Below are 15964 nucleotides of genomic sequence, written 5' to 3'. Positions count from 1 at the left end.
AGAGATGCTTAGCAGGACATGAATCATTTTGCATGCTGTGCACAGTTTTGGCAGTGTGGAAGAAATAAATCTTGAGGCGGTGTAGTGCATATACAGGAGGATATCAAGAAGGTTTTGAGTTAAACTCTGAGGCAAGAGTCCAGTAGAAGAAACTAGAAAGTGGCAATGTGACTAAAAGTTTTCATAACATTTGAGTGCAACAGGGTTGCAGTATGATGAGCTTCTGGTTGTTTGACTTAGCAATCAAAAAAAAAATCTTTAACATAGCACTTGAAAGAAAAATATTAGTACTTTAGAAAGCATTATTATATTTTGGCAGCTGAAGTTTCTCACGGGTTCTTTGCAGAGATTTGTCACTTCAGAAATTATTTTTCAATTAAAACTTGAGAAAAGGATTTCAGCAAAATTCCTAAACAGGAATATGACAGAGAACAGAGCAGTCAATTCTTCCTGTACACAGAGTTCTCATGCATCTTCTAAGAGTCATCAGCATCCAACGTGTTTATCTAGTCAGAAATATTGTACAGCTCAAAATGTGTTATCCTATAGCCTAGGGCAAATGACAGGGGACTTGGTGTGAGAGAAAGGGTCATAGATGACATACTGGGAGTGCTTTCTGGTCATTTTTTCTCCTAAACAGGTTATGACAACAGCTGGTCATAATATAGCTTCAGAATGCTTAGAGTGTATCTGTCATCATTATATATACTCATATAGAAGTCTGTAATTGCATATATATATATATATATATATATATATATACACACACACTCACATATACTCACATTTATATAAAACTTCTTTAAGATAAAGTAAGTGTTTCTGATAAGTGAGGAATGTAGCTTAAAATCTGAAGTTGAATGATCCCTTATATTATTTCAATAAATGAAAACAGAGAGCAGAATACCTGATCTAAAAATAATTGTAATGTTAGGTGTTGCTTTTGATCACAAGCTTGTTTGGTTAAAGCATAGTATGAATATAATGGTTTTGAGGCAGGGATCTTTCTGAGAGAAAAATGATGTTTTTGTTTTCAGTTAACTGAATTAATGTTATTTTCAGGTAGAGGTTGGTTAATAGTATTTCATGTTTTGTTCCTTATTTGATAGATCTTTGATCTGTGATGGGTTGGACAGAACATGAAACAGTGTCTTGATGCAGTAGCCATGAGCTGGGGTAGATTGTAGTTTAATAGAAACATCAATTAGCATGAACACTGTTTAAAAAAAACAAAAACACATTGGGAAGACAATTTACTTGGACTAGAGGTGTTTGATCTTGAAAAAAGATAAATATTCTGGTCTGACTGCACTCATACAGGAAATTGGACCCTTCCTTTGTAAATGAGTGGTTTCATCCTATGATTAAATAGTACAGTGAGATGCAGAAGACCTTACAGCCTGCTGTGTGTTTGTTGTTGGCCATATATTTATCTTCTTCGTTGTCACCCTGTTATATAATGAGAGCTGGAAAATTCGATAAAATAAAAACCCCATCAGCATACAGAGATGAAAAGGTGACTATATCTTGGTAGAGGTTTAATCTACATCTTTTAATTGAAGTAATTAATTTTCCCACCATCCGGGGCAGTAACCAGCTCTTTTCTAGCATCTGTCCAGCTGTGATGGTAATGTGTTTCCCAAGCTGCTGGCTGCATTTTCTGAATCAAGTGCATGGCTTATGAAGGGTGGGCGAAGGTTGGCCAGGATGCCATCTGGTCTTGTTAGGGAGAGGAAGAAAAAAAATGCCTGTAGGTGCTGGAAGATGGCTGCACCCCTTTCCACTAAATAGACATTAATTAGCTAGTCATACCATCCAGGCATTGCTTTATGAAGCTATAATAACCTAGTTTCTCAGAGGGAAGAAGAAAAAGGCTAAATGCCAAGTGTTTCACTCAGCCACAAGAATCTGATTGTTGCCCAGGAAATCAGTGTGACAACACAGATGTTGCAAGGTGGTTTAGGGTATTTTTTAAAGAGAAATCTTCATGTCTTACAAGATGAGAAGAACATCAGGGATACAAATTTGCATGTTAAAGGAGAAAGAATGCTAATTTAGTGGAAGTTTAGAAAGAATAAAGATTCAGAACGTGCTAGGCAAGGACTGCCTGATGACAGTGAATCTTTAAAATTTCAAAGGTTGGTAAGAACTTGAAAAATCCAAGGTTTGCCTGAAAAATAGTGTATTGGAAAACTCAGCATCAGCTCCTCCACAGGCAGAGTTGTCTACCCTGGTGTTTTTGATAGCAAAATCTGAATTAATTTTCAGGTTCAGATTTAGTTCAAGCTCCCTTTATAAAATTATACTGCAAGAGTGAAGTGTGTATGTCTTAATCAGGTATTTGTATACCTGTAAGAATTGCTTTCCATTTTGCAGATGAGACTCCATGAGTACTGATTGCTTTCAAACAAATCTTATTTTAGTGAAGGTGTAAATCACCATTACCATTACTGTACACTCCCATGTAGTACTTATAATGGAATTCAACTATAACAGAGTGCAGTGTCTTTTTTTTGCTTAGCTCTCCATTTTCTTTCTCTTCTGTTGTCTTGGATACTTTTACAAATAGCATCTTTCTCACTACCTAAAAGTGGAGCATGAGAGATTTGCCTAAAGCACTCTGCCTTTTGCTAGGAAAGTGATGTAAAAAACATGGGGTTGGCACTGGAAAGGAAGATGTAGACCCAAAGAAGAGGGAAAAGTGTTGTAAAGAAGACTTAGCATTATTCAGAAGAAGGTAAATGTCTGTTAAATAGGAAAAGAACTTCAAAGAAAGCAAAGGAAAATAGATTATAAGAATACAGCAAAAGAATAAGAAATTGTTTAGAGGGAAAACAAGTTCCCTACATGAGACTGAGTGTGAAAAAAGTGATGCCTTTTGGTGTGGGGTCTCGTTCTGTATTTTTAAAGCTTTTGCTATTTGTCAGCATGAAGCAGTCACACTAAAAATTTTATACACATCCCAGATAGAAGCTACAATTTATCCACCATTAGGCAAACCTTATTCAATTCCTCTGTAAATCTCCCCTTACTGCCACTGATGAAGAATTCTTTGACAAGGATGGCACCTGTTAAAATTTTTTAGTCTAGTGCACAGATGTGGTAAACAATGTAATGTATTTTAAGCTTTGGTTGTGAATACAATCTCTCTATATTCATCTTAGCCATGTTCATTGTTTTGGGAGATTTTCAGTGGGGAAAAATGCAAGAATTATTCAGGGACTCCTGGCCATGTCTGATTAATAGACACATCTTGAGTCAGCTGTAGATGAAAGGCAGAGTTGGGAGAGGAAAACAATGCTAAAAAGAAAGAATGGAGAGGAATGTTCATACTGAAATACCTTTGCAAAGACTGGCCTGCATGAGATATGCTCTTGGTTTATTCTGAGTGGGTAAAACATGACAACAGATGCTCTCAACTCAGGATTCAAGAGGCTTTGAGCTACTTCAGCTGGAATAGTACCATCTCAGGGATAGTTCTGGCATGGAAAGATCCTGGCATTTAGTTCTGGTGTCTGAAGGCACAAAAGCAGGACAAAGGAAAGTGGTGCCACATACAAGCCCTGGTAGGTCAGGGGATGAGCCACGGCTTTATGATGATGGCATGCACTGGACCTGAAGGACCTTTGCAAACAGTGAGAATCAGATGGTTCTGGAAGTTATTAAAAACAAACTTTCAGCAACTTCTGGTGTTACCTTTAAGTGATTGCATACAGGCAAAACCTTATTTCATCATCTATGCCTGTGTTTTGATTAGTAGAATTTTTATGTCACTACTGTCAAGTCTGGCCTTATCTATAGAGAACTAGGCTGTAGAAAATTCATAGGTAGTACTTAAAATTTTCTGCAACAGTGATTAGTAATTGGTACCTACATGTCGTCTTGACAACCCCAGCCCAGTAATAGTGAGCTTTAAGACACAACTTTTCCTTCTGCTCTTGTTAACCATAATTGGGAAAAGAAGAAATCAGAAATTGGTTTAGATGTGCATGTCTATAACCTTATTTGTATATGTGAATGCTGTGCAGAGAGTGTGTGTTTTCTTCAAGAATGAAGTCTCCAGCCTCTGCTGTTGAGGCAAAGGGGTTTTAATAACAGTGTGTACATGTGAAGTGGGCTTGTACATCCGCCCCTTCAATAGATGGCAGAAACAGAGCACATCCTGTACTGTATCCTGTACAGTGTTCTTTTTCTTCTCAGTACTTATTACCAATACATTTCAGCATTCAGCATTTAGCTCCCCAGAGCGGACTGGGTGTGATTATGGCTTCCTCTTTTCTCACCAAGCTGCCCCCTCTTAATGACTTTAGTGGCATCTCAACACCTGATGCACAGCTGAGGAAATTCACCCTGCTGGCGAATTATTTTGACAGACAGTGACATGCAAAACACTCCCACACACGATGAGACTACAAATTGGCTTCTTTAGAGAGATCTTGCTTCTTGACTGGCATCCCACTTTCCAAAAGGGAAATGCAAGCAGTTCAGCTCTCCTCCTCTCCTTGGGGCAACTTCAAGCAACAGAATGCACATGTACTTGACAAAGAAACCATCTTATCTGAATGTTAAAAAGTCAACTACTACCTAGTTTGAAAATGCCTTCTGAATATTTCCAGTATACAAAGGGGCAAAGCCCAAGTTTTCCACATGGGTTAGAGGTTTTTATTTTGGAGTGCATTTAAAGGATAAAAAAATGATGTTGGCAAAGTAGAGATAGCTGGGTACCTTGGTTCCCTTGAAGTGGTTCACCATAACAATTATTAATCTGCTTTCCACTCTCTGGCTGATAGCCAAGACTGAAGCAGTAGAGTCTGTTTTCTCTCTCTTTTTTTTTTAACAACTGTGTTCTTTCCCCCTTTTGCTTACATCCTTGCTTGCCTACTTTAGTCCTTGATTTTCAAAGCAGAATCTTCTCTGAGAAGACAGCTTTACAGCAAAGAAGGCAGGAATATATCAAGAGAAAGACTTATCATAATCTCATTTTATTTTTGTCTGGGTAAAAGGAAATGACATTTGATAATTTAATTTTTGGGGCCTACTGCTTTCCCTGCAAGCATTGGACATGTGGTAACTGTACCTGGCAGGAGCAGGGTAGCATCAGTGGATCTGACAATGCCACTGTAGAATGTGAATATCTCTCTCTACAGCTTTATGGACTGGAAACAACAGACCTACAAGTCCCCAGTGACATTAAAGGTGGTGGAAAAGGGGATGGATGGGTTTACTGGGGTGATAAAAGATGATTGACAGAAAGATATATTATTCTGGGTATTCTTTAAGCACTGTTATAAATATAGGTCAAATATTCTCCAGTATGGCTGACTTAAAAGCCAATCAAGGCTGGAAAAGTTGTGTACCTTGTAGTTTTAGACATTTATGTTTGTATTTATGTGCTCTTACTCATTTGTAAGTGTTGAAGTAAGAAAAAAACAACCAAAACCAACAAAAACCGAACCTCCCAGTCCTAGTTTTCTGGGCATTGCACAGGAATAGCAAGCCTGTGGCCATGTGCTCTGTGCCTGCCATAAGGAGCTGCCATCTGCTTGGAGAGGAGACTGGTTCTTAATGTGTTCTCACTCAGTATACCAAGCTGTCTTATCAAAGCCAAAACTAGTGAGCTTCAGAGCTTGGGTAAGAAACAGCCCTGTACATGTGTTACACACACATTGGGCTATACACTGTGTTCAAGCTTTCACACCTGGACATCTCATTAGATGCATTCAGACTGTATTTCCATTCCTGTTCATATCCCTAAGTTCTGGTTTAACAGGCTTTCAAAGAGAATAGAATTGTAGTTTGGTAAAATAGCTGCTCTAAAATATCACACAGAAGTACTACTTCACCTGAGTTGACTGTGTTAAATTTTAAAAAGCCAAGCCTTTCAATAATTCTTTAGATATCATCATGTTTGTATTTCTGCTGTGGCTGAAACCTGGGAAATGTCTAAAATACCATGTGACAAAAGGTAAAGACAAAGGATAGTTGTGTGAAAGTAGGTCATCTTTTGAGGTTTGCAATGGGGTATTTTAAACCTGCAGAAATTAGTGTTTGGTGAGGCTGGGGATGATATTCTGATATGAGCCCTCACTTGACTCATGGAATAAAATGTGATAATTTTCACTGGGGCTGCTTGGAAAGTTTATTGTTTCCCAGGCTGTGTGTCTTGGCATGGCTGCTCTGCAGGAGCTGCCCTTTCCCTTCCATGTCTAGTGTGAGTGCCTGAGTCCCCTGGCTCTGGTCTTATATGTCAGGGTGTAGGAGGTACAGTGCCTCTTTAACACGCCTGCCAAAGGACTCGGGTGAGCAGAGAAAATTCTGAAAGCTTAAAAACATTCCGTCTGTCCCTGCTTGCCTGCTGCTCCTCTGCACTGGGAAAGGCCCACTAAACCCCACAGCTTTGTCTTGGTAGCTGAGACAGAGATTGTTTAGCAGTGCTGGCACAGAGGTGTCTGCAAGGCAGGGAAATACACGGGGAGCAGGGCCATAACAGAGAGCCTTGCTGAGGTTCTGGCAGTGCTGGTACCCATGGGCAAGCAGGGACAGATGGACCTGGCTAAATTATGCCAAGAGTTGAAATCAGAGAGCCAGAGGTGGCTTGGAGCCAGTGTAACCCTGACTCCTAGATTCCTGTTTCTGTGCCAGACATCTAAAAGTGCAGCACAAAAATCATATCTGAAACTCTCAATAGAAGTTCTTTCTCCATCAATTAGTCTATAGCAGGAGAGTAAACTTCTCAGCAGTTCTGATCTGCCTAGGATCTCTGTGTTATGCATATTAACTAAGGTGATTTTTAAATTTTTGGATTATTTTTTAAAAGATAGCAGGAAAGTGAGGGTTTGTTAGTGCTTAGCACTTGTGGAAATCAGGTGACTTTTTAAACATAATTACAAGAATCTGTTTCTGAGGGATTAATGTGTTTCAGGAACAAATTGCTGTTTCTCAAAAGTGACGAGTTTGCGTTATTGTAACAAACACACCATTTAGGGTAGCTTCTGGATTTTTTAGAAACCCAAAGTGGTCTAAAATTATTTGGGTAGTACCTCAAGACACAAAGCAGCTGATGTGCTTCACCTCCATCTAGCCTGAGGTCCAAGTGAAGCTGTGTCTTATGAACCGGGTTACACCTGAGGTGCTCAAAATGGGGCTGTCATGGCATTCTGCTTAGCAAAATAATTTCTTTCTCTGGGTTAAATAAAGCTGAAGTCCCAACAAAGTGACCTCTGCTTTAATCTTTTCCTGGAAGAAGTAAAAATGCACCTATTTGTTGTTGAGGAAAAGCCAGATGTTTTGTTACCTAATAGATATGCCTTTATTCTCATGTAGAATGATGAGGAAATGCATAAATGTAGCCACTTTAGCTCCTGTTCTAGGTCTTCTTAACAGTAACCTGTGTCAAACAACCAGGTTATTGTTTCACTAAAGCATTACATAATGTCCTTAGATCTCACTTTCCATAGGTCAGTGAGGATTTGAAGATTTAATTAAAGTCTGGAAATGGAAGAAGAGTATTTCAAAGAAGCTGGGATAGGACCCTCTTCAAAATTATTCTCTTGCATTCCACTGAGATATTTTAGTGCCATGTGATGATAAGAGAAAGAAAGGCCAAGTATTTATAAAAAGACAAAACAAAAAAATGAATCCAAATAAACTGTGATTATTCTACAGTGATCTTGCTTCTCATTTGGAAATACCTTCTTTTTTAAGTAAATACCAAGCCAGCTTGCTCAGGTCATGTTTTGACGTGGAACTATCTTATCCAATATAAATTTTATAGAACATTTTTCTACCTTTTCTTCTCCTTTAAAAAAATTAATGATAGGCATGTTGAGGCTTATAACTGATTTTGTAATAAAATCTTCTATTCCCTTTTAAAGCAGCAATTCCTAGACAACTCCTCTGGGTGTCAGTGCAGCTTCAGGTATAGCTGCTTTGTGGTCTTACAAGTCTTTATTAAAACATTCTAGAGTGGACAGAGGAAAGGTAAGAGATAAAAAGTTAAGAAGTAGTGGAAAAAGGCATGTGACAATATAGGGGACACTGACATGCCTGAGAACCAGCATGGAACACATCTGAGCTGCCCTGGTTTCCCTAAGAAGCACCAATTACTTTCCTGTATGTTGGACTGCACGTGAATAGCCCGAGGCAGTGACTGCTGTGCAGGTGGAGACGGAGACTGCTGAAGGAAGTGATGCCTTGTGAAGGCTGACTTAGAACAGAGACTAGATGGAACTAAAAAAGAAAGTAGGTATTTATTAGGAGGCCTCAATAGGTACATCTTGGGCAGCACAAGTGCCCAGCCAGGGCTACACCAAATATGAACCCAAAATGGTGATAAAAATGGACAACCAGTCAGGGGGGTCTTGCATTTTTATAAGTTCTGGTCCATTAGCATATTGGAGTTAATTGTCCAATTACACCTTTAAGATATGAAGTCCCATCTTTCTTGTTTTTCTCTCTTCAATCCACGTTGTTTAAGTTCTTGGGCCTAAGATTTTGATCAGTTGTCTTTGGTCCTAAGCTAGGAAAGGAATTATTTTGTCTCCCTACTCTGTGAAGAGAGCTTACCATTCCTTAATATGAAACTCAGAAGTACACTCTAAAGCAGTACAGAATCTGAAAAATATAAAAGCTACAATGTGAGGCATCAGAAGTTACAGAGATGCTAGAAGGAATACTGATCTTGTCCTTTAGCAGGATTAAGAAAGGATAAGATCTCTAGTGTTTGTCTCTAGATGGTCATTGCAGGTTACAGGACATGTCCAAAGAGATTTATTCAAAATAATAAATAACTTGAATGAAATTTCTCATATTCAGGGGGCTTTGCTGGTTAGCATTTTCCCATGTGTGTGAGGCAGTATGGTCATTGTCTGTGAGAAATATTTGGGAGGAAAGAATGACAGGAAAAATGGGCTAGTAAAACCAGAAAGCTTTGTAGAAATACTTTGAGAATTGCAGAAAAACTTGGGTTGGGAAGAACTCTGAAGGTCATCTAATACAAATCTTCAGGATAGATCCAGCTAGATGAAGTTCAGAGCCTTTTCCAGATGAGTTTTGAATATCTGCAAAACTAGAGATTCAACAATCTCTTTACACAGCTTGTTCTTCTCTTTGATCATCCATGTGGATAGACATTTTTTTCCTTAACATCCCATCTGAATTTCCCATGTGCCAGCTTGTGATTGTTGCTCCTTTCTTCATGCAGACACTGTTTTCTCTATCCTTTCCTGTTAAGTAGTTGAAGGCAGCAATTAGATTTTGCCCAAACCTTCTCTTCTTACTGAACAAACCCAGATTCCACAGCCTGTCCTCCTATGCCCACAGCATCTCTGCAGCCCTTTCTGGAACTCAGTCCAATTTGTCAACATCTGTCTTGTTCTCAAGTCTCCCAAGCATGGAGTAGAGGGTCAAAAATCACTTCCACCTGCTTTATGACTCTGCTCTAGCAAATACAGCTGTCTTTGGTCATTTCCATTGCAGGGAACTCTGCTGACAGATTTTCAACTTGTACTCTGCTAACATCAGGCATCCTTTCTGAAAAGCTTCTTCTCAGGTGTCAGACCCCCAGCCCGTCTTTTTGCAAAGGTTTACTCCTCCTGAAGTGCAGGACTATGCATTTGCCTTTGCTGGACTTGCTAACTTGCTGTACTTCTCCAGCCTCTGATGGTCACTATGACTGGGAATGTATAGGATCAAAGTGGAAGTGTGGGGAAGCTCTCAGAAATTCTTAGGCTTTTATTTCTTCATCAAGTGCCATGCCCAGACTGAGCATTATCTGCTCAGGGATCAGGAAAGCAAGCATTTCTGCCTTTCTACCAATAAAATTATGTACTGTTTGCAGCTGGGACTGCAGGGGACTCGCAGTTACAGGGGTATTGATACAAATTGCTGAATGAGAGGATTTCCTCACCTATATTTTAAAAATACTTGATGTGCTAAAATTTTTCTTCATTTGCAATCAGAGGATATGTGAATAAATCCCAACAGGGATGCCACTTTTGGTTCTGAAGAGATGCACTCTCAAAATGAGAAGGAATGGGTTTAATTTGACAGCTCTTGCTTTCCCCTTGTCACAGGCAGCTGTTGTCAGACTGAATTAAAAAGTTTGCAGAAATACATTCCTTAAGCAGGAAAAAAAGTGGAATGGTCATAAACCCCAGTAGAATTGCTGCATAGAGATTGTTATTTGGCCTTTAAATATTAAATGGCTGGTTTTAAATAGGTCTGGTGCAGATAGTTTCTGCTACAGGTTTATTGATTAAAATAGCTGCTTTACATCAACTCCAAATTTGTTTCTCCAGAGGCTTTTGTCTTCATGAATAATGTACTCTTTTGCTGAAATTTTGTTAGAATTAATCTCCTGGAGTCTGGCAGTATATCTCTAGGTTCCTAAGTCTCAGTTGAGTAGGCTCAAAATTGTGATATTCCCTGCACTTCCGTCCTTAGAAATGAATATTCCTTCTTCCACCCATCTAGTCTGAACAAACTTAGTTCTTGCACATTGGACTGTGCACTTGGAAACAGCTGTGACTGTTTGGCTCTTTGAGAGAGGTTTGTATGATACTGAAGGTTGACTTGTCTACACTGAGGATTAGATTTCTCCAGCAATTTATCCAAACCCTTCAAGAGTGAGTGGGAAAATTCCACTGAGCTTTTGATCAGACAGTGAACTTGGAGGCTTTTTGTGGTTTCAGGTGGGCAGGTCTCATGCCTTCAATATTGTAAGTACTCACATTTGCTGGATGCATCTAGTATATGCATGATCAGGCTTTTTTTTTTTTTTTACACCATTTTATGGCCTTTTTTATGCATTTCTAAAGATATGCACCTTGATTTCTGGAAGAAGCTTGAGGATTTTTTGCTAAGCCCAAAGGGTACTGTTTTGCTTGCAAAAGGGGTGGTGGAACAGACCTTGCACAGCTCCCCCTTGCAGGCTGAGGCTTGCAAGTTGTGCTATCCCTCTGGGTTGAGTTTGCCACTCTGCAACAGGAGAAGACTGCTGCAGGACCTGTAAGAAAGGAGGTCAAGGAGCAGCATGCAAAGCAAACAGAGATGAAAAGACCTTTCTTGACAATGTGCTTTTCCTCCTCGTCCCTTCTGATCCTCTTTCCTATCACAGAAATATGTCTTTGCTCAAACTATCTGCTACAACAATAGCTATTTGCAAAACCAGAGCAGGGAGAAAGTCAGATTAAAGCCTTTGGTGAAAATATGTGAAATCAGGCTCCACAGTTTCATTTATGCATGGGAAAATAAACATCACTGTTGGTAGAAGAGATAATTGAATCTCATGACTCTGGAAATGTAGTCAGTCACAGATAATCTGGCCTGCCTTTACTCTCTTGGGGAGATGATGACCCTTTCTTTCTACAATTTAATTTTATACCAAGATAAAACCAGAAGAAAAAACCAGTTGATGTGTATATATATATATACATATAAAGAAAAAAGTTATTCCATTCTGAAATGTCCAAGGACAGGATATTGCAGTGCCTGAACCTCTTCCTGAAGATTTTTTCTGTTTTGTTTAACCAAATGAAAATGCCTTCAAGATGTCATTTGGCAAAGTGTTTTGACCCAGGTGAGACCACAGATCTTGACAGTATATTAGTTTTCCTGAAGTATGTCTGACTTGTCTCTAATTTTTTTTAAGGCATGGAGGCTGTGAAGATGATAACTGGCTTCTTTATGACAGTGAAACACATAGCCAGGATCATACTGGGAGGGTAGCTGACAGGCATTAGACAGATGGTTCCTGTGTGAATGCTAGCAGATGAGAATCCTCCCTTCTTGGAACACCTGTCTGGTGACCAGTGCTGCCACAGTCTATCTCTCACACTTCTTACAGACCTGAGAGAAAGATGTGTGACCGGAAATATGAGCATCTACTGGATTTTTTTGTCCTCTCAGGAAAGCCCCTGTGGCTGTGGAGTGAGTGGATGTGGTTTAGAGCAGGTCATTAGGCTTTCTCTCTTTCCTCCCTTAGAGCCTGCCATGAACATGGGGTGGCCGGGTCAGTGCACAAAATGCCCAATTCTATTTAGTGTGGGGGTTTCTGCAGCCTCACTTCCTTCCATCACAGCTACAAACAAGCCTCCCCTTGGTGTAGTTAGGAGAGGACTTGAGCAGTTAGGAAAGCCTCCCTCCCCCTTGCTAAATTGTATGGCCTGGAATTGTAGGAGGATGCTGAAAGTCCTCTCCACTCTGCCAAAATTCTTCATGTCAGTAGTGGAACAAAGGAAGCCCAGTTTATTGTGGTTGAGCCTTTGGTATCTCCAGTGGTGGAAGCTCTCATTGAGGCTTTTCCTGTGGCTGGGATATTCAAAACCTTCCTTTGTGGCTTTGCTGCTACACAGAAAAGTTGAGCTTGTGCTATTTTGTTTCGTGGTGTGTGAAAGCAGGAATTGACTCTCTGTCAATTAACAAGGGATGAAATGAGCCTACAAGCCCAGAGTTTATCAGAGTGAGACAGAGAGGTGCATGTGTACACATCAAGATACTGATATATACCTGATGAAACTGGTATAAATAAGGTTATATAAACCTTATTTTCTCAGGATGCCAGGCTGCACAGTTACTTGATGGATCCTTTCAAATAAAAGCATTGGTAGTAGCATCAGTGTAATGTTAAATTTCATGCAAACATTGTATTTGAGACACACAACAAAGTAAAAAGGCAGTAATAATTTGAAAAATATGTAATAATTTTAGGCACACAAAATATGAGTAAACATATTTTTCATCCTCCCCTTCAATCAATGTTTTAATTGAGAAGGCATTGATATTGTAATAACATCTCTTCTGTTGTTGATGCTTTAAGGAACTAATGACATCTGTTTAACCAAGCACAAAGAAGAGCCAAATTATAGGATAATCTGCATTGTTTACTTTATTGTTTCAAATAAAGAACTGAAAGGTGATGAAACTGGGCAATTAAGGAACAAAACAAAGGACTAAATTCTGCTGATGCAGTGGAATACTGCACTAGTAATGGAAGGAGAGTCAGAACATGTGAGCCAAGGAACCTTGCATGACTCTTGCGTGTAAAAATATTTTCAAGTATCTAAAACACTTTCACCTCTTTATATGACCCATTCTGATTTGTTTAACCTTGTAGAAAATGCAGTGGGTTTTGATCTTCAGAAGTGATTCTGCTAGGAGTTGAGGGGAAAAGTCTGTAACTAACTGGTCAAAGCAGGACAGCTCCAGTGGAGCCTTTTGGTTACCTGCATTCCTGCTGTATTCCACACACATGGCTGAAGGGTGTGGGCAGAGCTGGCCTGGCTGGCAGCAGAGCAGGATACATACTTAGGATGTTCAGCAGCAATCAGAGCCTTTAATGGGAGTAGAGGATTAATTAATTCTGATCCATACAGACACATTGGCTTCTTGTGCAGCCAGAATCCTAATTAAGCAATCAAATTTTTTTCCTTTCACAGTGACCATTGCTTCAGCTGTGCTGTAACTCTTTCCTCTCTTTATTTGCAAATCTCTCTCTATTTTATAGCAAAATTTTACATACTTTGGCAGGAAAGCTTCCTTCTTTTCTTTCAATTTTTCCTGTTTGTATCTACATATTTGCATATCTGCCTCTGATGTTCTATAATCCCTCAACCTTAATTTTCAAACCCTTGTTATGAAATGAGATCATGGCTTCTTCCTCAGCTCCTTTATTCCTCTAACCCAGGGTTGCTTCACTTCTTTTCCCCTCTCCAGCCCTCAGCCCCTGCTGACTCAGTTAAATATACATGTACACTTTTCCCCTTTGTTTCTTCTTTTCCCTTCACCCCTCTGTGGCTGCCTTTCTTATGTTGTCTTTGATCTCTTTGCTGGCAACAATAACATTTAAAAATCTTTTCTAATTTGTTATTTTTGTACATTGTTGTGAAATTAAATATCTTGGAAAGGAAACATGGGTTGCCCTACTCTCTACAGGAACAAACTCTTTGGTGGGAAGCCTGTGTATGCAATTGAAACCTGTGCTGGGGAAGTGCTGAGGAATGGTCCAGTCCTCTGGACTCTGTGCTGTCAGTCTGGTCTGAATAATGAAGCTATATCCCAGATTCAGCTCCATGGTTAGCCTCAATTTTGCTAAGCCACGTTACTGCAGCAAAGGGAAAAATGGAGGGCCAGTACTTCCAGGTTCTTGTGTTCCGGGTGGTTACCAAAACTATCAGGAGTGTGATCCTTTGTGATGGGAACTATGACACAAATCCCTGGAATTCACTGAGGTTCTTCTCTTGATTAGAAGTGATGCTGAGAGGTCGCTTGTGTTTCATAACCCTTCTCTCTCTTGGGGTTTTATCAGAGTCCTAATCCACTGGTTAGGGTATCCCATTACTCTTGTGTAACAGCTGGTATGTTGCTTTTTTCTGTACTTACATCTGTCCAGACATTTTTTTTTAATCTGTTGTGTCACTTTTGTGAAGATGGCATGAGTTGTTATTAATTATGATTACTGTTTTATGCTAACCGCTACATTGATTTATGGCAAAAAAATGACCACTGTAATGACTGTGAGCTCCTACCAAGATGTAATTTCCTTGACTACCCCTAGTTGTGAGGTTTTCTCCTGGCAGTGGCAGCAGCAGATGAGTTTCTGCCAAGTTTCTACAGACAGTCTTTGCAGCAGCCCTCCAGAGATGGCTCCATATGGTCACTCTGGCCTGCAGAATCTGCTGCTAGATGACCTGTTCAGTTCTACCTTTTTTTTTTTTTTTTTTTTTTTTTTTTTTTTGTCAGATGCCTTTCAGTCCTCTCTTCTAAGGAATAAAGAACAAAAATTTTAAATTACTCCATATCCTATTCACCAGAATGAGACTAAACTTTATTTGTGACCTTCCTTTTACCCAAGATTGATCGGATTTTGTTGTTTTATTCCAGGTCACCGGTTTCTTCAGAAGATCAAGGTAAGATCTGTTTTATAGATACTTACAGCATATTAAAAATGAGACCAAAGACTAGTGAGTAACTCTGTTTTAACACAGTTGTGGTGGAGAAAGATGTTTTTTTATAAAAATGAAACTTTGATGTTGATGAAACTTTGTTCACCCCTAGACATTAAGTGCTTGATCATTTAGTTAGTTTAATTGGGACTGACAGAAGTTGTTGAATTATTTGTAAAATGAATCTTGCTTAATCAAATTGAACTACTGCAAGAGTTTGCAGTTTATTCATCCACCTGAATAGAGCTTCACCTGTGAAAAATGTGTGGCTTAAAGAACGATACATGTTTTTGTAAAGATAAGCACATCTTTTGTGACTCTCACAGGGCAGCATCTTTGTCACTGAGAGGAGAACACATTGTGTTTTAAAGGCTTAAACACGCATTATAACACGTTACCAGTAAAGTCAGTTTAGTAGGACAGTATGGAATTTAGGGCAGCTAGGGTCTTCTACACGGAAAAATCTCATGGCTTGAGTAGCAGGATTTGCAGGTTATGGCAATATGCTTGCTGTGAGGGAGACTTGAAGGATCTGTTCTTTCCCTATGGCCTAAAGAGGGACTATGTGATGACCAGCTGCTTAATAAAGTGGCAAACTTAAGTCCATCTACAGTATATCAATATATGGCTGCACTGGTAGTGAAATCCAGAAACATACTATGAAGGGGTGGTAATTGCACTGCCAGAGGAACATAAGGAATGAGGAACAAAAAAAGGGAGACTGACTGAGAAGAGAAAGTTCATCGTGTGGCTCTGAACTGGGAATACTCTTTTGGTCCAAAAAAGAAATATCTATTTTCTTCTGGCATCCAATTTGTATGCAGTCACACAATCAGAATGTTTTCTGGCCAATACCATAAGCATTACTCAAGAAATGTCCGATGGGAATAGTAAGGACTGTTGCAATTGGAGGTGTAAGGAGGTTTGACCCTGGAAGTGTGTCACTGAACTATGTTCACTTGGAGTGTGGAGTGACTAGTTAGGTATCAACCTACATTGTCCTTGGCTCAGCCAAGGTTTTC

The 15964-nt window shown here is 39.5% G+C and overlaps 1 protein-coding gene across 4 annotated transcripts in view; it reads left to right on the top strand.

The window, feature by feature from the left end:
* Positions 1-15964, top strand: part of DGKI (diacylglycerol kinase iota) — a 205171-nt gene that overhangs the window by 157109 nt on the left and 32098 nt on the right. For all 4 annotated transcript variants that reach the window (XM_039708217.1, XM_039708216.1, XM_039708215.1 and 1 more), the window contains one exon: positions 14881-14906. In XM_039708217.1, coding sequence (XP_039564151.1) covers positions 14881-14906 — 26 coding nt within the window. The remainder of the gene's footprint in view (positions 1-14880; positions 14907-15964) is intronic.

This window comes from Passer montanus, unplaced genomic scaffold, assembly GCF_014805655.1.
Source record: "Passer montanus isolate IOZ18808 unplaced genomic scaffold, ASM1480565v1 scaffold20, whole genome shotgun sequence".
Lineage (NCBI taxonomy): Eukaryota > Metazoa > Chordata > Aves > Passeriformes > Passeridae > Passer > Passer montanus.
Note: the sequence above shows the minus strand (reverse complement) of the source record. Positions and strands in the feature narration are given on the sequence as shown.